The sequence below is a fragment of the Salvelinus alpinus genome, chromosome 8, assembly GCF_045679555.1.
Source record: "Salvelinus alpinus chromosome 8, SLU_Salpinus.1, whole genome shotgun sequence".
Lineage (NCBI taxonomy): Eukaryota > Metazoa > Chordata > Actinopteri > Salmoniformes > Salmonidae > Salvelinus > Salvelinus alpinus.
This window is the reverse complement of record NC_092093.1, coordinates 25,001,093-25,024,423: the sequence shown is the minus strand read 5'-3', so window position 1 is coordinate 25,024,423 and position 23,331 is coordinate 25,001,093. Positions and strand designations below refer to the sequence as shown.

The 23,331-nt window shown below is 45.8% G+C and overlaps 1 protein-coding gene across 4 annotated transcripts in view; it reads left to right on the top strand.

The window, feature by feature from the left end:
• The window catches only part of utrn (utrophin), a 364,756-nt gene that overhangs the window by 52,139 nt on the left and 289,286 nt on the right, over positions 1–23,331 (top strand). For all 4 annotated transcript variants that reach the window (XM_071413075.1, XM_071413077.1, XM_071413076.1 and 1 more), the window contains 5 exons: positions 5,668–5,729; positions 16,251–16,343; positions 17,323–17,400; positions 21,807–21,899; positions 22,718–22,893. In XM_071413075.1, the coding sequence (XP_071269176.1) occupies positions 5,668–5,729; positions 16,251–16,343; positions 17,323–17,400; positions 21,807–21,899; positions 22,718–22,893 (502 nt within the window). The remainder of the gene's footprint in view (positions 1–5,667; positions 5,730–16,250; positions 16,344–17,322; positions 17,401–21,806; positions 21,900–22,717; positions 22,894–23,331) is intronic.

The window sequence follows — 23,331 nt, the reverse complement described above, 5'->3', positions numbered from 1 at the left end:
CCCTCTCATCCTTCCCCTAGCCCCTGTCCTCTCACCCTCTCATCCTTCCCCTAGCCCCTACCCTCTCACCCTCTCATCCTAGTCACCTCCCTGGGACACATTCCTGTCTTTATACCCCTGCTCTGTGAGCCAGCGGTGCTCACACACAGTCCACACATCTTGAACAAAGGAGTCGCCGACCCTTCAGGCTGGTGATCATAATCTTTGACCTCTGGTGTTCTCCCCACAAATACATGGATGTTGTTTAACACCCAAAATACATGAATGTGCCTGGGGTGGGGGGGAAATGTAGGGGGATTTTACACACACACACACACACACACACACACACACACACACACACACACACACACACACACACACACACACACGCGCGGAGTAGATGGTACACAGAAGCTGAGTTGAATGAACTCCTCTGACAGACAGCCTGTGGTGGTCATTATTGAGAAACGACTGACAGCTCAATGAGGGGCTAATATTGAAAAATAACTTTCAGCTGACTGACAGGTGTGGGATAGAACCAACTTAACTGACAGATCAGGGAAGCGGACTATGACAGTAGTGGGCGTATTTTAGCTGAGTGCCACTGTGACTGACAGTTGAGAGACCCCTGAGGGTGTAAGGATGGAACTATATGATCAAGGACAGGACATAATATAGTCATAAAACAAGTAAAATCACCTGACATACTGCTTGTACAACTACACAATGAGACCTTAGTAGAAAACCTGGCAGGCAGGTAGCTTAGTGGTTAGAACGTTGGGCCAGTAACTGAAAGGTTGCTGGGTTGAATCCCTGTGCTGACAAGGTAAAAATCTGTCGTTCTGCCCCTGTTCCCCGGGCGCTGAAGACATGGATGTTGATTATAGCAGCCCCCCCGCACCTCTCTGAATCAGAGAGGTTGGGTTAAATGCCAAAGACACATTTCAGTTGAATACATTCAGTTTCCCCTTCTACACAACGAGGCCTTATTAGAAACCTGACCTACTGCCTTCTACACAACGAGGCCTTATTAGAAACCTGACCTACTGCCTTCTACACAATGAGACCTTATTAGAAACCTGACCTACTGCCTTCTACACAACGAGGCTTTATTAGAAACCTGACCTACTGCCTTCTACACAATGAGACCTTATTAGAAACCTGACCTACTGCCTTCTACACAACGAGGCCTTATTAGAAACCTGACCTACTGCCTTCTACACAATGAGACCTTATTAGAAACCTGACCTACTGCCTTCTACACAATGAGACCTTATTAGAAACCCTGACCTACTGCCTTCTACACAACGAGGCCTTATTAGAAACCTGACCTACTGCCTTCTACACAATGAGACTTTATTAGAAACCTGACCTACTGCCTTCTACACAATGAGACCTTATTAGAAACCCTGACCTACTGCCTTCTACACAATGAGACCTTATTAGAAACCTGACCTACTGCCTTCTACACAATGAGACCTTATTAGAAACCCTGACCTACTGCCTTCTACACAATGAGACCTTATTAGAAACCTGACCTACTGCCTTCTACACAATGAGACCTTATTAGAAACCTGACCTACTGCCTTCTACACAATGAGACCTTATTAGAAACCTGACCTACTGCCTTCTACACAATGAGACCTTATTAGAAACCTGACCTACTGCCTTCTACACAATGAGACCTTATTAGAAACCTGACCTATTGCCTTCTACACAATGAGACCTTATTAGAAACCTGACCTACTGCCTTCTACACAATGAGACCTTATTAGAAACCTGACCTACTGCCTTCTACACAATGAGACCTTATTAGAAACCCTGACCTACTGCCTTCTACACAATGAGACCTTATTAGAAACCTGACCTACTGCCTTCTACACAATGAGACCTTATTAGAAACCCTGACCTACTGCCTTCTACACAACGAGGCCTTATTAGAAACCTGACCTACTGCCTTCTACACAATGAGACCTTATTAGAAACCCTGACCTACTGCCTTCTACACAATGAGACCTTATTAGAAACCTGGCCTACTGCCTTCTACACAATGAGACCTTATTAGAAACCCTGACCTACTGCCTTCTACACAATGAGACCTTATTAGAAACCCCTGACCTACTGCCTTCTACACAACGAGGCCTTATTAGAAACCTGACCTACTGCCTTCTACACAACGAGGCCTTATTTGAAACCCCTGACCTACTGCCTTCTACACAACGAGACCTTATTAGAAACCTGACCTACTGCCTTCTACACAACGAGGCCTTATTAGAAACCCTGACCTACTGCCTTCTACACAATGAGACCTTATTAGAAACCTGACCTACTGCCTTCTACACAATGAGACCTTATTAGAAACCTGACCTATTGCCTTCTACACAATGAGACCTTATTAGAAACCTGACCTACTGCCTTCTACACAACAAGGCCTTATTAGAAACGCTGACCTACTGCCTTCTACACAATGAGACCTTATTAGAAACCCTGACCTACTGCCTTCTACACAATGAGACCTTATTAGAAACCCCTGACCTACTGCCTTCTACACAACGAGGCCTCATTAGAAACCTGACCTACTGCCTTCTACACAACGAGGCCTTATTTGAAACCCCTGACCTACTGCCTTCTACACAACGAGGCCTTATTAGAAACCTGACCTACTGCCTTCTACACAACGAGGCCTTATTTGAAACCCCTGACCTACTGCCTTCTACACAACGAGGCCTTATTAGAAACCTGACCTACTGCCTTCTACACAATGAGACCTTATTAGAAACCCTGACCTACTGCCTTCTACACAATGAGACCTTATTAGAAACCCTGACCTACTGCCTTCTACACAATGAGACCTTATTAGAAACCTGACCTACTGCCTTCTACACAACGAGACCTTATTAGAAACCTGACCTACTGCCTTCTACACAATGAGACCTTATTAGAAACCCTGACCTACTGCCTTCTACACAATGAGACCTTATTAGAAACCTGACCTACTGCACAACGAGACCTTATTAGAAACCTGACCTACTGCCTTCTACACAACGAGGCCTTATTAGAAACCTGACCTACTGCCTTCTACACAACGAGGCCTTATTAGAAACCTGACCTACTGCCTTCTACACAATGAGACCTTATTAGAAACCTGACCTACTGCCTTCTACACAATGAGACCTTATTAGAAACCTGACCTACTGCCTTCTACACAATGAGACCTTATTAGAAACCTGACCTACTGCCTTCTACACAATGAGACCTTATTAGAAACCTGACCTATTGCCTTCTACACAATGAGACCTTATTAGAAACCTGACCTACTGCCTTCTACACAATGAGACCTTATTAGAAACCTGACCTACTGCCTTCTACACAATGAGACCTTATTAGAAACCCTGACCTACTGCCTTCTACACAATGAGACCTTATTAGAAACCTGACCTACTGCCTTCTACACAATGAGACCTTATTAGAAACCCTGACCTACTGCCTTCTACACAACGAGGCCTTATTAGAAACCTGACCTACTGCCTTCTACACAATGAGACCTTATTAGAAACCCTGACCTACTGCCTTCTACACAATGAGACCTTATTAGAAACCTGGCCTACTGCCTTCTACACAATGAGACCTTATTAGAAACCCTGACCTACTGCCTTCTACACAATGAGACCTTATTAGAAACCCCTGACCTACTGCCTTCTACACAACGAGGCCTTATTAGAAACCTGACCTACTGCCTTCTACACAACGAGGCCTTATTTGAAACCCCTGACCTACTGCCTTCTACACAACGAGACCTTATTAGAAACCTGACCTACTGCCTTCTACACAACGAGGCCTTATTAGAAACCCTGACCTACTGCCTTCTACACAATGAGACCTTATTAGAAACCTGACCTACTGCCTTCTACACAATGAGACCTTATTAGAAACCTGACCTATTGCCTTCTACACAATGAGACCTTATTAGAAACCTGACCTACTGCCTTCTACACAACAAGGCCTTATTAGAAACGCTGACCTACTGCCTTCTACACAATGAGACCTTATTAGAAACCCTGACCTACTGCCTTCTACACAATGAGACCTTATTAGAAACCCCTGACCTACTGCCTTCTACACAACGAGGCCTCATTAGAAACCTGACCTACTGCCTTCTACACAACGAGGCCTTATTTGAAACCCCTGACCTACTGCCTTCTACACAACGAGGCCTTATTAGAAACCTGACCTACTGCCTTCTACACAACGAGGCCTTATTTGAAACCCCTGACCTACTGCCTTCTACACAACGAGGCCTTATTAGAAACCTGACCTACTGCCTTCTACACAATGAGACCTTATTAGAAACCCTGACCTACTGCCTTCTACACAATGAGACCTTATTAGAAACCCTGACCTACTGCCTTCTACACAATGAGACCTTATTAGAAACCTGACCTACTGCCTTCTACACAACGAGACCTTATTAGAAACCTGACCTACTGCCTTCTACACAATGAGACCTTATTAGAAACCCTGACCTACTGCCTTCTACACAATGAGACCTTATTAGAAACCTGACCTACTGCACAACGAGACCTTATTAGAAACCTGACCTACTGCCTTCTACACAACGAGGCCTTATTAGAAACCTGACCTACTGCCTTCTACACAACGAGGCCTTATTAGAAACCTGACCTACTGCCTTCTACACAATGAGACCTTATTAGAAACCTGACCTACTGCCTTCTACACAATGAGACCTTATTAGAAACCTGACCTACTGCCTTCTACACAACGAGGCCTTATTAGAAACCTGACCTACTGCCTTCTACACAATGAGACCTTATTAGAAACCTGACCTACTGCCTTCTACACAATGAGACCTTATTAGAAACCCGACCTACTGCCTTCTACACAATGAGACCTTATTAGAAACCTGACCTACTGCCTTCTACACAATGAGACCTTATTAGAAACCTGACCTACTGCCTTCTACACAACGAGGCCTTATTAGAAACCCTGCTGGAGAGAACAGAAGACAAGAGAGGTGGGGAGGAAAGAAGGAATAGAATGTGAAATATTTGTTCTGATGTACTGAGTCACTTGGGAGTGATTACAAATAGTTGATGTGTGAGTGTGTAACTTCATGTAGCTTCAGCTGGTGAATGCAGACTGTGTGTGTGTGTGTGTGTGTGTGCGTGTGTGTGTGTGTGTGTGTGTGTGTGTGTGTGTCTGCGTGTGTCTGCGTGACTGATTGCGTGAGTGTTTTTTCGGAGTTTTGACGTTACACAGTCTCACCTTTCTGGATCTCTGTCTCTCCAGACTGACATGTTGTTTTGTTCCCAACCTTTTAGTAGGTTACATGGTCATTATCTTTACATCAATCTTCTATCCAGCTCCTAGTGGTCTCATCTCTGGCACAAATAGTGCAGCAATCACCTCAGAATGGGACTTTTAGTCTGGTTTCAAAGACCTGCAGGTAGACCTAATAACATGTCAGTGAGTCTAGTCTCAGAGTTGAGGTTCTCAAATGGAGGCACAATGATCTGCATCTGCTCTCTGCTGACTGATGTTGCAGACCTCTCTGTCCTGTTCTCCTGTTGAAATAGTGACCGGTCCAACATGATGTTTTGTTCTGGTTGGAACTAAAAACAAGGTCAGTTTCTCACCGTGTCTCTTTTTCCCTCCTCTCTTTCACAGATGAGCACGATGCAGTACAGAAGAAAACCTTCACCAAATGGATAAATGCACAGTTCTCCAAGGTAATGGCAAAGTTCGGAAGGCTATATCCGAGCCTCTTCACACAAAGGTTGCTTGGTTAAACCCACCAATAACTTTAGTTAAACCCACCAATAACTTTAGTTAAACCCACCAATAATTTAAGTTAAACCCTCCAATAATTTAAATTCAACCCACCAATAATTGTAAGTAAACTCACCAATAATTTAAATTAAACCCACCAATCATTTTTGTTAAATCCACCAATCATTTTTGTTAAATCCACCAGCACCAGCTAAGAAAATATTGTTCTGGAAAACTCCAACACTGATGTTGAACCGAGCTAGGAGTTTGAAGACGGGCTGAATGAAGTAGTGTGAGCAGGTTATTTCTGTCCAAACAGACTGTTTTGTTTGACTGTTTCAGACTAATAACTTCCCCTTTGAACACTAACCCTGACCTTCTCTTCCCAGGCCCAGGAGAATAACAGATTCACTGCAGGAAAGAATAGATAGCCTAGCGGAGCACTAAGAGGACGTTAGCATTGCTGGCTCCCCTATTACAGTGTATACAGGGAAAATGCTTCAACGCTAACTCGATTTAGCTAATGTCTTCTTGATAAATTAATTGGTCTTCACTTGAGTCAGGTTAATCTTCTCTGTGTTAATCAGAAACATGCTAATTTAATATTGATGCTTCCGTCCCTCTCCTCGCTCCAACCTGGGCTCAAACCATGGACCCTCTGTCTCCCACAAAGCATTGTTACCTATCGCTCCACAAAAGCCTTGGCCCTTGTAGAACAAGAGTAATAACTGCTTCAAGGTTTCAGAGCAAGTGACGCCACCGATTGAAACGCTACTAGCGCGTAGCGCTAACTAGCTAGCCATTTCACACCGTTTACATTAACGCGCTCCAACGCGCTAATGCTAGTCTGATAATGAACCTTGTGTGTGTGGTCTTGTTTTAGCTATGTTCCCTCACTCCCACAGGGTAGTTAACAGAAATATTCGAAACATGCTTATACAATTTCACTAATGGGTTTTCCATAAATACATGTATGGACTCTAGTTTTTTTTCTTTTTTTCTCAGTCGCTCTCTTTTCTTTCTCTCTCTCCCCCTTCTCCCTCTCTTTTTCTCTCTGTAGCTCTCTCTCTCTCTCTCCATCTTTATTATTCCTCTCCTCTGTGTTAGCTCTGTGTTTCTCTCCTCTCCTCTGTGTTAGCTCTGTGTGTTTCTCTCCTCCCCTCTGTGTTTGTTAGCTCTGTGTGTTTCCCTCCTCTCCTCTGTGTTAGCTCTGTGTGTTTCTCTCCTCCCCTCTGTGTTAGCTCTGTGTGTTTCTCTCCTCCCCTCTGTGTTTGTTAGCTCTGTGTGTTTCTCTTCTCTCCTCTGTGTTAGCTCTGTGTGTTTCTCTCCTCCCCTCTGTGTTAGCTCTGTGTGTTTCTCTCCTCTCCTCTGTGTTAGCTCTGTGTGTTTCTCTCCTCCCCTCTGTGTTAGCTCTGTGTGTTTCTCTTCTCTCCTCTGTGTTAGCTCTGTGTGTTTCTCTCCTCCCCTCTGTGTTAGCTCTGTGTGTTTCTCTTCTCTCCTCTGTGTTAGCTCTGTGTGTTTCTCTCCTCCCCTCTGTGTTAGCTCTGTGTGTTTCTCTCCTCTCCTCTGTGTTAGCTCTGTGTGTTTCTCTCCTCTCCTATGTGTTAGCTCTGTGTGTTTCTCTTCTCTCCTCTGTGTTAGCTCTGTGTGTTTCTCTCCTCTCCTCTGTGTTAGCTCTGTGTGTTTCTCTTCTCTCCTCTGTGTTAGCTCTGTGTGTTTCTCTCCTCCCCTCTGTGTTAGCTCTGTGTGTTTCTCTCCTCCCCTCTGTGTTAGCTCTGTGTGTTTCTCTCCTCTCCTCTGTGTTAGCTCTGTGTGTTTCTCTTCTCTCCTCTGTGTTAGCTCTGTGTGTTTCTCTCCTCCCCTCTGTGTTAGCTCTGTGTGTTTCCCTCCTCTCCTCTGTGTTAGCTCTGTGTGTTTCTCTCCTCCCCTCTGTGTTAGCTCTGTGTGTTTCTCTCCTCCCCTCTGTGTTTGTTAGCTCTGTGTGTTTCTCTTCTCTCCTCTGTGTTAGCTCTGTGTGTTTCTCTCCTCCCCTTTGTGTTAGCTCTGTGTGTTTCCCTCCTCTCCTCTGTGTTAGCTCTGTGTGTTTCTCTCCTCCCCTCTGTGTTTGTTAGCTCTGTGTGTTTCTCTCCTCTCCTCTGTGTTTGTTAGCTCTGTGTGTTTCTCTCCTCCCCTCTGTGTTTGTTAGCTCTGTGTGTTTCTCTCCTCCCCTCTGTGTTTGTTAGCTCTGTGTGTTTCTCTCCTCTCCTCTGTGTTTGTTAGCTCTGTGTGTTTCTCTCCTCTCCTCTGTGTTTGTTAGCTCTGTGTGTTTCTCTCCTCCTCTCTGTTTGTTAGCTCTGTGTGTTTCTCTCCTCCCCTCTGTGTTAGCTCTGTGTGTTTCTCTCCTCTCCTCTGTGTTTGTTAGCTCTGTGTTTCTCTTCTCTCCTCTGTGTTTGTTAGCTCTGTGTGTTTCTCTCCTCCTCTCTGTTTGTTAGCTCTGTGTGTTTCTCTCCTCCCCTCTGTGTTAGCTCTGTGTGTTTCTCTCCTCCCCTCTGTGTTTGTTAGCTCTGTGTGTTTCTCTTTTCTCCTCTGTGTTTGTTAGCTCTGTGTGTTTCTCTCCTCTCCTCTGTGTTTGTTAGCTCTGTGTGTTTCTCTCCTCTCCTCTGTTAGCTCTGTGTGTTTCTCTCCTCCCCTCTGTGTTAGCTCTGTGTGTTTCTCTCCTCTCCTCTCTGTTTGTTAGCTCTGTGTGTTTCTCTCCTTCCCTCTGTGTTAGCTCTGTGTGTTTCTCTCCTCTCCTCTGTGTTTGTTAGCTCTGTGTGTTTCTCTCCTCTCCTCTGTGTTAGCTCTGTGTGTTTCTCTCCTCTCCTCTGTGTTTGTTAGCTCTGTGTGTTTCTCTCCTCCCCTCTGTGTTTGTTAGCTCTGTGTGTTTCTCTCCTCTCCTCTGTGTTTGTTAGCTCTGTGTGTTTCTCTCCTCTCCTCTGTGTTTGTTAGCTCTGTGTGTTTCTCTCCTTCCCTCTGTGTTAGCTCTGTGTGTTTCTCTCTCCTCTGTGTTTGTTAGCTCTGTGTGTTTCTCTCCTCTCCTCTGTTAGCTCTGTGTGTTTCTCTCCTCCCCTCTGTGTTTGTTAGCTCTGTGTGTTTCTCTCCTCCCCTCTGTGTTTGTTAGCTCTGTGTGTTTTTCTCCTCTCCTCTGTGTTAGCTCTCTGTTTCTCTCCTCCCCTCTGTGTTAGCTCTGTGTGTTTCTCTCCTCCCCTATGTGTTTGTTAGCTCTGTGTGTTTCTCTCCTCCCCTCTGTGTTAGCTCTGTGTGTTTCTCTCCTCCCCTCTGTGTTTGTTAGCTCTGTGTGTTTCACTCCTCCCCTCTGTGTTAGCTCTGTGTGTTTCTCTCCTCCCCTCTGTGTTAGCTCTGTGTGTTTCTCTCCTCCCCTCTGTGTTTGTTAGCTCTGTGTGTTTCTCTCCTCCCCTCTGTGTTTGTTAGCTCTGTGTGTTTCTCTCCTCCCCTCTGTGTTAGCTCTGTGTGTTTCTCTCCTCCCCTCTGTGTTAGCTCTGTGTGTTTCTCTCCTCCCCTCTGTGTTTGTTAGCTCTGTGTTTCTCTCCTCCCCTATGTGTTAGCTCTGTGTGTTTCTTTCCTCCCCTCTGTGTTTGTTAGCTCTGTGTTTCTCTCCTCCCCTCTGTGTTTGTTAGCTCTGTGTGTTTCTCTCCTCCCCTCTGTGTTTGTTAGCTCTGTGTTTCTCTCCTCCCCTCTGTGTTAGCTCTTTGTGTTTCTCTCCTCTCCTCTGTGTTTGTTAGCTCTGTGTGTTTCTCTCCTCTCCTCTCTGTTTGTTAGCTCTGTGTGTTTCTCTCCTCTCCTCTGTGTTTGTTAGCTCTGTGTGTTTCTCTCCTCTCCTCTGTGTTTGTTAGCTCTGTGTTTCTCTCCTCCCCTCTGTGTTAGCTCTTTGTGTTTCTCTCCTCTCCTCTGTGTTTGTTAGCTCTGTGTGTTTCTCTCCTCTCCTCTCTGTTTGTTAGCTCTGTGTGTTTCTCTCCTCTCCTCTGTGTTTGTTAGCTCTGTGTGTTTCTCTCCTCCCCTCTGTGTTAGCTCTGTGTGTTTCTCTCCTCCCCTCTCTGTTTGTTAGCTCTGTGTGTTTCTCTCCTCTCCTCTGTGTTTGTTAGCTCTGTGTGTTTCTCTCCTCTCCTCTGTTAGCTCTTTGTGTTTCTCTCCTCTCCTCTGTGTTTGTTAGCTCTGTGTGTTTCTCTCCTCTCCTCTGTGTTTGTTAGCTCTGTGTTTCTCTCCTCCCCTCTGTGTTAGCTCTGTGTGTTTCTCTCCTCTCCTCTGTGTTTGTTAGCTCTGTGTGTTTCTCTCCTCCCCTCTGTGTTTGTTAGCTCTGTGTGTTTCTCTCCTCCCCTCTCTGTTTGTTAGCTCTGTGTGTTTCTCTCCTCTCCTCTGTGTTTGTTAGCTCTGTGTGTTTCTCTCCTCTCCTCTGTGTTTGTTAGCTCTGTGTGTTTCTCTCCTCCCCTGTGTTTGTTAGCTCTGTGTTTCTCTCCTCCCCTATGTGTTAGCTCTGTGTGTTTCTTTCCTCCCCTCTGTGTTTGTTAGCTCTGTGTGTTTCTCTCCTCCCCTCTGTGTTTGTTAGCTCTGTGTTTCTCTCCTCCCCTCTGTGTTAGCTCTTTGTGTTTCTCTCCTCTCCTCTGTGTTTGTTAGCTCTGTGTGTTTCTCTCCTCTCCTCTGTGTTTGTTAGCTCTGTGTGTTTCTCTCCTCTCCTCTGTGTTTGTTAGCTCTGTGTTTCTCTCCTCCCCTCTCTGTTTGTTAGCTCTGTGTGTTTCTCTCCTCTCCTCTGTGTTTGTTAGCTCTGTGTGTTTCTCTCCTCCCCTCTCTGTTTGTTAGCTCTGTGTGTTTCTCTCCTCCCCTCTCTGTTTGTTAGCTCTGTGTGTTTCTCTCCTCTCCTCTGTGTTTGTTAGCTCTGTGTGTTTCTCTCCTCTCCTCTGTTAGCTCTGTGTGTTTCTCTCCTCCCCTCTCTGTTTGTTAGCTCTGTGTGTTTGTTAGCTCTGTGTGTTTCTCTCCTCTCCTCTGTGTTTGTTAGCTCTGTGTGTTTCTCTCCTCTCCTCTGTTAGCTCTGTGTGTTTCTCTCCTCCCCTCTCTGTTTGTTAGCTCTGTGTGTTTCTCTCCTCTCCTCTCTGTTTGTTAGCTCTGTGTGTTTCTCTCCTCTCCTCTGTGTTTGTTAGCTCTGTGTGTTTCTCTCCTCCCCTCTCTGTTTGTTAGCTCTGTGTGTTTCTCTCCTCTCCTCTGTGTTTGTTAGCTCTGTGTGTTTCTCTCCTCCCCTCTCTGTTTGTTAGCTCTGTGTGTTTCTCTCCTCTCCTCTGTGTTTGTTAGCTCTGTGTGTTTCACTCCTCTCCTCTGTGTTAGCTCTGTGTGTTTCTCTCCTCCCCTCTGTGTTTGTTAGCTCTGTGTGTTTCTCTCCTCCCCTCTGTGTTTGTTAGCTCTGTGTGTTTCTCTCCTCCCCTCTGTGTTAGCTCTGTGTGTTTCTCTCCTCCCCTCTGTGTTAGCTCTGTGTGTTTCTCTCCTCCCCTCTGTGTTTGTTAGCTCTGTGTTTCTCTCCTCCCCTATGTGTTAGCTCTGTGTGTTTCTTTCCTCCCCTCTGTGTTTGTTAGCTCTGTGTGTTTCTCTCCTCCCCTCTGTGTTTGTTAGCTCTGTGTGTTTCTCTCCTCTCCTCTGTTAGCTCTGTGTGTTTCTCTCCTCCCCTCTCTGTTTGTTAGCTCTGTGTGTTTCTCTCCTCCCCTCTGTGTTTGTTAGCTCTGTGTGTTTCTCTCCTCTCCTCTGTTAGCTCTGTGTGTTTCTCTCCTCCCCTCTCTGTTTGTTAGCTCTGTGTGTTTCTCTCCTCTCCTCTGTTAGCTCTGTGTGTTTCTCTCCTCCCCTCTCTGTTTGTTAGCTCTGTGTGTTTCTCTCCTCCCCTCTGTGTTTGTTAGCTCTGTGTGTTTCTCTCCTCTCCTCTGTTAGCTCTGTGTGTTTCTCTCCTCCCCTCTCTGTTTGTTAGCTCTGTGTGTTTCTCTCCTCTCCTCTGTGTTTGTTAGCTCTGTGTGTTTCTCTCCTCCCCTCTCTGTTTGTTAGCTCTGTGTGTTTCTCTCCTCTCCTCTGTGTTTGTTAGCTCTGTGTGTTTCTCTCCTCTCCTCTGTGTTTGTTAGCTCTGTGTGTTTCTCTCCTCCCCTCTGTGTTAGCTCTGTGTGTTTCTCTCCTCCCCTCTCTGTTTGTTAGCTCTGTGTGTTTCTCTCCTCTCCTCTCTGTTTGTTAGCTCTGTGTGTTTCTCTCCTTCCCTCTGTGTTAGCTCTGTGTGTTTCTCTCCTCTCCTCTGTGTTTGTTAGCTCTGTGTGTTTCTCTCCTCTCCTCTGTGTTTGTTAGCTCTGTGTGTTTCTCTCCTCTCCTCTGTGTTTGTTAGCTCTGTGTGTTTCTCTCCTCCCCTCTGTGTTTGTTAGCTCTGTGTGTTTCTCTCCTCTCCTCTGTATTTGTTAGCTCTGTGTGTTTCTCTCCTCCCCTCTGTGTTTGTTAGCTCTGTGTGTTTCTCTCCTCCCCTCTGTGTTTGTTAGCTCTGTGTGTTTCTCTCCTCCCCTCTCTGTTTGTTAGCTCTGTGTGTTTCTCTCCTCTCCTCTCTGTTTGTTAGCTCTGTGTGTTTCTCTCCTCTCCTCTGTTAGCTCTGTGTGTTTCTCTCCTCCCCTCTCTGTTTGTTAGCTCTGTGTGTTTCTCTCCTCTCCTCTCTGTTTGTTAGCTCTGTGTGTTTCTCTCCTCTCCTCTGTGTTTGTTAGCTCTGTGTGTTTCTCTCCTCCCCTCTCTGTTTGTTAGCTCTGTGTGTTTCTCTCCTCTCCTCTGTGTTTGTTAGCTCTGTGTGTTTCTCTCCTCCCCTCTCTGTTTGTTAGCTCTGTGTGTTTCTCTCCTCTCCTCTGTGTTTGTTAGCTCTGTGTGTTTCACTCCTCTCCTCTGTGTTAGCTCTGTGTGTTTCTCTCCTCCCCTCTGTGTTTGTTAGCTCTGTGTGTTTCTCTCCTCCCCTCTGTGTTTGTTAGCTCTGTGTGTTTCTCTCCTCCCCTCTGTGTTAGCTCTGTGTGTTTCTCTCCTCCCCTCTGTGTTAGCTCTGTGTGTTTCTCTCCTCCCCTCTGTGTTTGTTAGCTCTGTGTTTCTCTCCTCCCCTATGTGTTAGCTCTGTGTGTTTCTTTCCTCCCCTCTGTGTTTGTTAGCTCTGTGTGTTTCTCTCCTCCCCTCTGTGTTTGTTAGCTCTGTGTGTTTCTCTCCTCTCCTCTGTTAGCTCTGTGTGTTTCACTCCTCTCCTCTGTGTTAGCTCTGTGTGTTTCTCTCCTCCCCTCTGTGTTTGTTAGCTCTGTGTGTTTCTCTCCTCCCCTCTGTGTTTGTTAGCTCTGTGTGTTTCTCTCCTCCCCTCTGTGTTAGCTCTGTGTGTTTCTCTCCTCCCCTCTGTGTTAGCTCTGTGTGTTTCTCTCCTCCCCTCTGTGTTTGTTAGCTCTGTGTTTCTCTCCTCCCCTATGTGTTAGCTCTGTGTGTTTCTTTCCTCCCCTCTGTGTTTGTTAGCTCTGTGTGTTTCTCTCCTCCCCTCTGTGTTTGTTAGCTCTGTGTGTTTCTCTCCTCTCCTCTGTTAGCTCTGTGTGTTTCTCTCCTCCCCTCTCTGTTTGTTAGCTCTGTGTGTTTCTCTCCTCTCCTCTGTGTTTGTTAGCTCTGTGTGTTTCTCTCCTCTCCTCTGTTAGCTCTGTGTGTTTCTCTCCTCCCCTCTCTGTTTGTTAGCTCTGTGTGTTTCTCTCCTCTCCTCTGTGTTTGTTAGCTCTGTGTGTTTCTCTCCTCCCCTCTCTGTTTGTTAGCTCTGTGTGTTTCTCTCCTCTCCTCTGTGTTTGTTAGCTCTGTGTGTTTCTCTCCTCTCCTCTGTGTTTGTTAGCTCTGTGTGTTTCTCTCCTCCCCTCTGTGTTAGCTCTGTGTGTTTCTCTCCTCCCCTCTCTGTTTGTTAGCTCTGTGTGTTTCTCTCCTCTCCTCTCTGTTTGTTAGCTCTGTGTGTTTCTCTCCTTCCCTCTGTGTTAGCTCTGTGTGTTTCTCTCCTCTCCTCTGTGTTTGTTAGCTCTGTGTGTTTCTCTCCTCTCCTCTGTGTTTGTTAGCTCTGTGTGTTTCTCTCCTCTCCTCTGTGTTTGTTACCTCTGTGTGTTTCTCTCCTCCCCTCTGTGTTTGTTAGCTCTGTGTGTTTCTCTCCTCTCCTCTGTATTTGTTAGCTCTGTGTGTTTCTCTCCTCCCCTCTGTGTTTGTTAGCTCTGTGTGTTTCTCTCCTCCCCTCTGTGTTTGTTAGCTCTGTGTGTTTCTCTCCTCCCCTCTGTGTTTGTTAGCTCTGTGTGTTTCTCTCCTCCCCTCTGTGTTAGCTCTGTGTGTTTCTCTCCTCCCCTCTGTGTTTGTTAGCTCTGTGTTTCTCTCCTCCCCTATGTGTTAGCTCTGTGTGTTTCTTTCCTCCCCTCTGTGTTTGTTAGCTCTGTGTGTTTCTCTCATCCCCTCTGTGTTAGCTCTGTGTGTTTCTCTCCTCCCCTCTGTGTTTGTTAGCTCTGTGTGTTTCTCTCCTTCCCTCTGTGTTAGCTCTTTGTGTTTCTCTCCTCCCCTCTGTGTTAGCTCTGTGTGTTTATCTCCTCCCCTCTGTGTTTGTTAGCTCTGTGTGTTTCTCTCCTCTCCTCTGTGTTAGCTCTGTGTGTTTCTCTCCTCCCCTCTGTGTTTGTTAGCGCTGCGTTTCTCTCCTCCCCTATGTGTTAGCTCTGTGTGTTTCTCTCCTCCCCTATGTGTTAGCTCTGTGTGTTTCTCTCCTCCCCTATGTGTTAGCTCTGTGTGTTTCTCTCCTCCCCTCTGTGTTTGTTAGCGCTGCGTTTCTCTCCTCCCCTATGTGTTAGCTCTGTGTGTTTCTCTCCTCCCCTCTGTGTTTGTTAGCGCTGCGTTTCTCTCCTCCCCTATGTGTTAGCTCTGTGTGTTTCTCTCCTGCCCTTTGTGTTTGTTAGCTTTGTGTGTTTCTCTCCTCCCCTCTGTGTTTGTTAGCTCTGTGTGTTTTTCTCCTCCCCTCTGTGTTAGCTCTGTGTGTTTTTCTCCTCCCCTCTGTGTTAGCTCTGTGTGTTTCTCTCCTCCCCTCTGTGTTTGTTAGCTCTGTGTGTTTGTTAGCTCTGTGTGTTTCTCTCCTCCCCTCTGTGTTTGTTAGCTCTGTGTGTTTGTTAGCTCTTTGTGTTTCTCTCCTCTCCTCTGTGTTTGTTAGCTCTGTGTGTTTCTCTCCTCTCCTCTGTGTTTGTTAGCTCTGTGTGTTTGTTAGCTCTGTGTGTTTCTCTCCTCTCCTCTGTGTTTGTTAGCTCTGTGTGTTTCTCTCCTCTCCTCTGTGTTTGTTAGCTCTGTGTGTTTCTCTCCTCCCCTCTGTGTTTGTTAGCTCTGTGTGTTTCTCTCCTCCCCTCTGTGTTTGTTAGCTCTGTGTGTTTGTTAGCTCTGTGTGTTTCTCTCCTCTCCTCTGTGTTTGTTAGCTCTGTGTGTTTCTCTCCTCTCCTCTGTGTTTGTTAGATCTGTGTGTTTCTCTCCTCCCCTCTGTGTTTGTTAGCTCTGTGTGTTTCTCTCCTCCCCTCTGTGTTTGTTAGCTCTGTGTGTTTCTCTCCTCTGTGTTTGTTAGCTCTGTGTGTTTCTCTCCTCTCCTCTGTGTTTGTTAGATCTGTGTGTTTCTCTCCTCCCCTCTGTGTTTGTTAGCTCTGTGTGTTTCTCTCCTCCCCTCTGTGTTTGTTAGCTCTGTGTGTTTCTCTCCTCCCCTCTGTGTTATCTCTGTGTGTTTCTTGTTGAGTTGTTCTGTTGTCAGGTCATATCTGAGGTATGGAGAGTGGTTGTTAGAATGAGCTCTGGTCTCTGTTACCTCACAAATTACCCAGAAATCTCTCATGTTTGATCCCATCCTCTGGTTTCCATTTCCCAACCATTTGCCCAACTTCATATGCTATTATATACTGTACGTGATGTACGTACCCTTCTACCCAGTTGTCAACACAAACATTGTCTACCATCCCCAGTGCATAAACCATAGGATGTTCAGAATTTTTGAATCATTGCAAATATTTCTAACCTGAAAATGTACTGAGTTGATTTTCCATAACGTTTTCCATGCAAAACATTGCACAGCATTATGTACTCTGAATACAGGTTTGTATGTAGACAAAACAACACACTACACATGCATGAGTAGTGTCCTTACACACACACACACACACACACGAGTAGTGTCCTTACACACACACACACGAGTAGTGTCCTTACACACACACACACGAGTAGTGTCCTTACACACACACACACACACACACGAGTAGTGTCCTTACACACACGAGCAGTGTCCTTACACACACGAGCAGTGTCCTTACACAAACGAGTAGTGTCCTTACACACACGAGTAGTGTCCTTACACACACGAGTAGTGTCCTTACACACACGAGTAGTGTCCTTACACACACGAGTAGTGTCCTTACACACACATGATGAGTGTATTTCCTGTGTTTCAGACGGGAAAGATGCCCATCAAGGACATGTTCTGTGACCTGCAGGATGGCAAGAAACTGCTGGAACTACTGGAGGGACTCACAGGAAATGTCCTGGTGCGTGCGTGTGTGTACAGTGTATGTGTCGTGTGTGTGTGTGTATGTGTCGTGTGTGTGTGTGTGTACAGTGTATGTGTCGTGTGTGTGTGTGTGTGTACAGTGTACGTGTTGTGTGTGTACAGTTTGTGTGTATGTGTTGTGTGTGTCTGCACATTGTGTGTGTGTGTCTGCACAACATGTATGTGTTGTATGCATATTCATATCTGACCTTTCTCACCCCACTCCCCCAATTCACCCCTCATTCACCCTACCAGTGGATCTGTTTTCTAGCACCCCCAGCCCAGTACCCAACACCTCGCCAGCCCTCTATCTGATACCATGATACTAATGCCATAATTGGGTGCTAATGCCCTGTTGTGGTATGTAAGGCTAGGAAGGGTTTTTAAATTGGCACTGGTTCAACCCAGTCCCCATTCTTTCCACATGTCCCTTAAAATAATAACTAGAGGGTGCTGAAGGCGTAATGGCTGATTGATTTATAGTGTGGAATGGTATGTTGAGTGATAAGTGGGACATGTATTAAGCACGCAGACTAGCCCTTGGCAACGGCCAGCACTGCAAGTCTGAAAGTCTCTCTGTCTGAATAGATTTAGCTGCCTCATTAATTGCAGGTCACTGCCCATCATTAGTGCAGTATTGTGCAAAGAAGTGTGTGCGTGTGGTGGGTGTAAAGGAACTGAAATCTTGCGTGATTTTACCCTCATAGCAAACCTTCACATTAGACAAGAGGAACAACTAGCACTACCTGACCCTGTATGAGTCTCGACTCCTCTTGGAGGGTGTGTGCAGAATAGGCTACATGTGGGAAAATGACATGTTGTCTTGTACTGGACACTTTCTATATACACTATGATACTCCAGATAATCTACGATACTCTTTGCTATGAAAGTCTTTGTGTGCTGAGGTCAGGCAGGATCCTTGCATTAATGTATGTTCTGACTAACATGCCCTATTCTTCTGTGTTGTTGTTCTCAGACCAAAGAGCGAGGGTCCACCAGAGTTCACGCCCTCAACAACGTCAACAAGGTTCTTCAGGTCCTGCATCAAAACAACGTGAGTACCTACCGATAGGGCTTTACACAGTATCTCTCTATTCTTCTTTATCCCCCTATTTTACTCATCTCTTCCCTTTTCCTTCGGTGTCTAGTGTGCTGTCTCCCTCTTGCATGCTCCCTCCTCTTCTCTCTTGCTCTCTCCCCTCTTTCCCCTTTCCCTTGTGTCTCCATACAATGACCAGTGTTCATGTTGTGACCTTGTCTGTGGGAGATAAGACGTGGTCTTTGCATGAGGAGCTCACTAGGGTAGAGGTGGCATGTTAGTTGCTATCCTCCTCCACACGGGCAGAAAAACAGCAGGCCATCGTGTGCGTGCTTGTGTGTGTGAGTTTGTTAGTGACTTCTTCTGTATTGTGTGTCTCTGTTTGTCAGCCTGATATATCCACAGTTGTGTCAAGTTGGCTGGATGTCCTTTAGGTGGTAGACCATTATTGATACACACAGGAAACCGTAGAGCGTGAAAAACCCAGCAGCGTTGTGGTTTTTAAAACATTTTCTCCCCAGTCTCGTGATATTCAATTGGTAGTTGCAGTCTTGTCCCATCGCTGCAACTCTCGTATGGACTCGGGAGAGGTGAAGGTCGAGAGCCATGCGTCCTCCAAAACACGGCCCCGCCAAGCCCGCACTGCTTCTTGACACTGCCCGCTTAACCCGGAAGCCAGCCGCACCAATGTGTCAGAGGAAACACCGTACACCTGGCGACCGAAGTCAGCGTGCATACGCCTGGCCCGCCACAGGAGTCACTAGAGTGCGATGGGACAAGGACATCCCGGCCGGCCAATCCCTCCCCTAACCCGGAAGACGCTGAGCCAATTGTGCGCCGCCTCATGGGTCTCCTGTTCACGGCCGGCTGCGACACAGCCTGGGATGGAACCCGGCTCTGTAGTGACACCTCTAGCACTGTGATGCAGTGCCTTAGACCTCTGCTCCACTCGGGAGGCAGCGTTGCAGTTCTTGACTTACTCTCCTCGGCAAAAACGTCAAAATTAATGACAGATTTCTTGAGTTATTTTAGATTAATTCTGACTACTTTGAGGAAGCGTATACTGGCTACGGTGTCTCAAAATGGACAAACAGTACTATTGCCGCTTTTGTCTTGTTTTTCAAGCAAATATCTTTTAAGGGAGTATGCAAGCACACTAGTTCGGTTTCCTAGCCAACTTCAGCTAGCCACCAGCCGAACTGATGCATGCTGATGACTTTGCAGTAGCCCCCAAGACCCCCCCCCCACCCACCCCCCACAATCTTTGCGTAATGACAGGCTGTGTGAGTGATGGCTGGGCATCACTGACTCGCAACGTTCCCCAGGGCCTCTGGAGGAATCCTTCAAAGAAGGTGTGACTGTTTAGAGAGGTTTACATGGCCAGGATTAGTAGCTCTGGGGTCGACACCCTCTCATAAACAACTAGCCACCCAGACAGGAGAATGATAGAAGGTGTAGTTTTCTACTGCTTTATTTTAGTTACGGTACTTAACTTTTGTGTGTGCGTGTGTATCTCTATCTGTACTGTGTATCTCTATCTGTACTGTGTATCTCTATCTGTACTGTGTATCTCTATCTGTACTGTGTATCTCTATCTGTACTGTGCATCTCTCTATCTGTACTGTGCATCTCTCTATCTGTACTGTGCATCTCTCTATATGTACTGTGTATCTCTCTATATGTACTGTGTATCTCTCTATCTGTACTGTGTATCTCTCTATCTGTACTGTGTATCTCTCTATCTGTACTGTGTATCTCTCTGTCTGTACTGTGTATCTCTCTGTCTGTACTGTGTATCTCTCTGTCTGTACTGTGTATCTCTCTGTCTGTACTGTGTATCTCTCTATCTGTACTGTGTATCTCTCTATCTGTACTGTGTATCTCTCTATCTGTACTGTGTATCTCTCTATCTGTGCTGTGTATCTCTCTATCTGTACTGTGTATCTCTCTAGCTGTACTGTGTATCTCTATCTGTACTGTGTATCTGTACTGTGTATCTCTCTATCTGTACTGTGTATCTCTCTATCTGTACTGTGTATCTGTACTGTGTATCTCTATCTGTACTGTGTATCTGTACTGTGTATCTCTATCTGTACTGTGTATCTGTACTGTGTATCTCTATCTGTATTGTGTATCTCTATCTGTACTGTGTATCTGTACTGTGGATCTTTATCTGTACTGTGTATCTCACTAGCTGCACTGTGTATCTCTATCTGTACTGTGTACCTCTATCTGTACTGTGTATCTTTCTATCTGTACTGTGTATCTCTATCTGTACTGTGTATCTGTACTGTGTATCTGTACTGTGTATCTCTATCTGTACTGTGACGTGTGTGTGATAATGGCAGGCATGATTGGGTTAATGGAGGGTGGGGTTAAGAGTTTAAGGGTCATGTTATTGGCTGAGAGGTCACTCGTTGCCACCCTGACCCCAGGAATAGTGTTCCAGAATGTTCCATTCTACCCCCTGTGTGTTTGTAATCACTCCATCACTCCATGAATGTAAGCTTGTCACATGATTAGGCTGGTGTCACAGGGTGTTGGGGATATCGTTAGACACTTTTAATCCACTTTAGCACTTTTTACATGTGGGGTTTCTGGGTTTCACTTGACCACACACAGCAGCCTACAGCTGTAGAGGTGAGGACAGATAGCTGTGGGAGACTGAGATCAGTTATTGGATCATAGGAAAGCCCGTAAAGCAGCTTAAGGGTACAAGTTATTAATCTTGAGTATTACGGCATGTTCAACTTTCTATAAGGGAAGGTAATAAAAAGCATTTTGACTTGACTTTTTAATATCTTGACCACTCTCTGTGTCTCTGTCTCTCTGTCTCTGTGTCTGTCTCTATCAATTTCAATTCAAGGGCTTTATTGGCATGGGAAACATATGTTTACATTGCCAAAGCAAGTGAAGTATATAATAAACAAAAGTGAAATAAACAATAAAAATGAACAGTAAACATTACACTCACAGAAGTTCCAAAGAATAAAGACATTTCAAATGTCATATTATGTCTATATACAGTGTTGTAACAATGTACAAATGGTTAAAGTACAAAAGGGAAAATAAATATACATAAATATGGGTTGTATTTACAATTGTGTTTGTTCTTCACTGGTTGCTCTTTTCTTGTGGCAACAGGTTACAAATCTTGCTGCTGTGATGGCACACTTTGGTATTTCACCCAGTAGATATGGGAGTTTATCAACATTGGATTTGTTTTCAAATTCTTTGTGCGTCTGTGTAATCTGAGGGAAATATGTGTCTCTAATATGGTCATACATTTGGCAGGTTAGGAAGTGCAGCTCAGTTTCCACCTCATTTTGTGGGCAGTGGGCACATAGCCTGTCTTCTCTTAAGAGCCAGGTCTGCCTACGGCGGCCTCTCTCTATAGCAAGGCTATGCTCACTGAGTCTGGACATAGTCAAAGCTTTCCTTAAGTTTGGGTCAGTCACAGTGGTCAGGTATTCTGCCACTGTGTACTCTCTGTTAAGGGCCAAATAGCATTCTAGTTTGCTCTGCTTTTTTGTGTGAATTCTTTCCAATGTGTTAAGTTATTATCTTTTTGTTTTCTCATGATTTGGTTTGGTCTAATTGTGTTGCTGTCCTGGGGCTCTGTGAGGTCTGTTTGTGTTTGTGAACAGAGCCCCAGGAGCATCTTGCTTAGGGGACTCTTCTCCAGGTTCATCTCTCTGTAGGTGATGGCTTTGTTATGGAAGGTTTGGGAATCGCTTCCTTTTAGGTGGTTGTAGAATTTAACGTCTCTTTTCTGGATTTTGATAATTAGCGGGTATCAGCCTAATTCTGCTCTGCGTGCATTATTTGGTCTTTTACGTTGTATGCGGAGTCTCAATTTGGTGTTTGTTCCATTTTATTAATTCAGAACCCAGACCTCACTACCATGAAGGGCAATGGGTTCTATAACTAATTCAAGTATTTTTAGACAGATCCTAATTGGTATGTCGAACTTTCTATTCCTTTTGATGGTTGTCTCTGTCTCTCTCCCACCCTCTCCCACTCTCTCTCTCTCTCTCTCTCTCTCTCTCTCTCTCTCTCTCTCTCTCTCTCTCTCTCTCTCTCTCTCTCTCTCTCTCCATACCCTCTCTCTCTCTCTCTCTCTCTCTCTCTCCATACCCTCTCTCTCTCTCTCTCTCCATACCCTCTCTCTCTCTCTCTCTCCATACCCTCTCTCTCTCTCTCCATACCCTCTCTCTCTCTCTCTCTCCATACCCTCTCTCTCTCTCTCTCCATACCCTCTCTCTCTCTCTCTCCATACCCTCTCTCTCTCTCTCTCTCCATACCCTCTCTCTCTCTCTCTCTCCATACCCTCTCTCTCTCTCTCTCTCTCTCTCTCTCTCTCTCTCTCTCTCTCTCTCTCTCTCTCTCTCTCTCTCTCTCTCTCTCTCTCACTAACTCAGGTGGATCTGGTAAACATAGGAGGAACAGACATTGTTGATGGAAACCACAAGCTGACTCTGGGTCTCATCTGGAGTATTATCCTCCACTGGCAGGTGAACACACACACACACACACGGACGGACGGACGAGTGTGTTTTGAGTGTACTGTCCACTGATGCCGTAGCATTTTTCTCTGTCTTTTAAATAGACCTGGTTAGGGTCTCAGACACGTGACAGTACTTGTATAAATGGTGTTCTACTTACAAACCCTCCTCTTTTGCCTGTCCCTGTGTCTCTCCCCTGTCTCTCTTCTCTGTCTGTCTCTCCCCTGTCTGTTTCTCTCTCCCCTGTCCCTGTGTCTCTCCCCTGTCTCTCTTCTCTGTCTGTCTTTCTCTCCCCTGTCTGTCTCTCTCTCCCCTGTCCCTGCCCCTGCCTGTCTCTCTCTCTCCCCTGTCCCTTTGTATCTGTCTCTCTCTCCCCTGTCTGTCTCTCTCTCCCCTGTCTGTGTCTCTCTCCCCTGTCCCTGTGTTTCTATCTGTCTCTGTCTCTCCCCTGTCTGTCTCTCCCCTGTTTCTGTGTATCTCTTCCCTGTCCCTGTGTTTCTATCTGTCTCTGTCTCTCCCCTGTTTCTGTGTCTCTCTTCCCTGTTCCTGTGTTTCTATCTGTCTCTGTCTCGCCCCTGTTTCTGTCTCTCTCTTCCCTGTCCCTGTGTCTCTATCTGTCTCTGTCTCTCCCCTGTTTCTGTGTCTCTCTTCCCTGTCCCTGTGTCTCTATCTGTCTCTGTCTCTCCCCTGTTTCTGTGTCTCTCTTCCCTGTCCCCGTGTTTCTATCTGTCTCTGTCTCTCCCCTGTTTCTATGTCTCTCTTCCCTGTCCCCGTGTTTCTATCTGTCTCTGTGTTTCTCCCCTCTCTATATGTATGGTCCCTCTCAGGTGAAAGACATCATGAAGGACATCATGTCCAACTTGCAGCAGACCAACAGTGAGAAGATCCTGCTGAGCTGGGTGAGGCAGTGTACCCGCTCCTACCAGGACCACGTCAACGTGCTCAACTTCACCACCAGCTGGGCCGACGGACTGGCCTTTAACGCCATCCTGCACCGCTTCAGGTCAGGGGTCAGGGGGCACGGGGGCCAGGGGATGTTCTGGTAGCAACAGTGTCACCCTAATGGTTGTATATTTATCCAACAGTATACTGTTTAGATCAGGGCTTTCCAACCGTGTTCCTGGGAGAGTTACCCTTCTGTAGGTTTTCACTCCAACCTCAGTTGTAACTAAAATGATTCAGCTTACCAATCAGATAATTATTATACTGAACAAAAATGTAAACGCAACATGTAAAGTCTTGGTCCCATGATTTAATGAGCTGAAATAAAAGATCCCAGAAATGTTGCATTCCCACAAAAAGCTTATTTCTCTTAAATGTTCTGCACAGATTTGTTTACATCCCTGTTAGTGAGCATTTCTCCTTTTGCCAAGATAATCCATCCACCTGACAGTTGTGGCATATCAAGAATCTGATTAAACAGCATGATCATTACACAGGT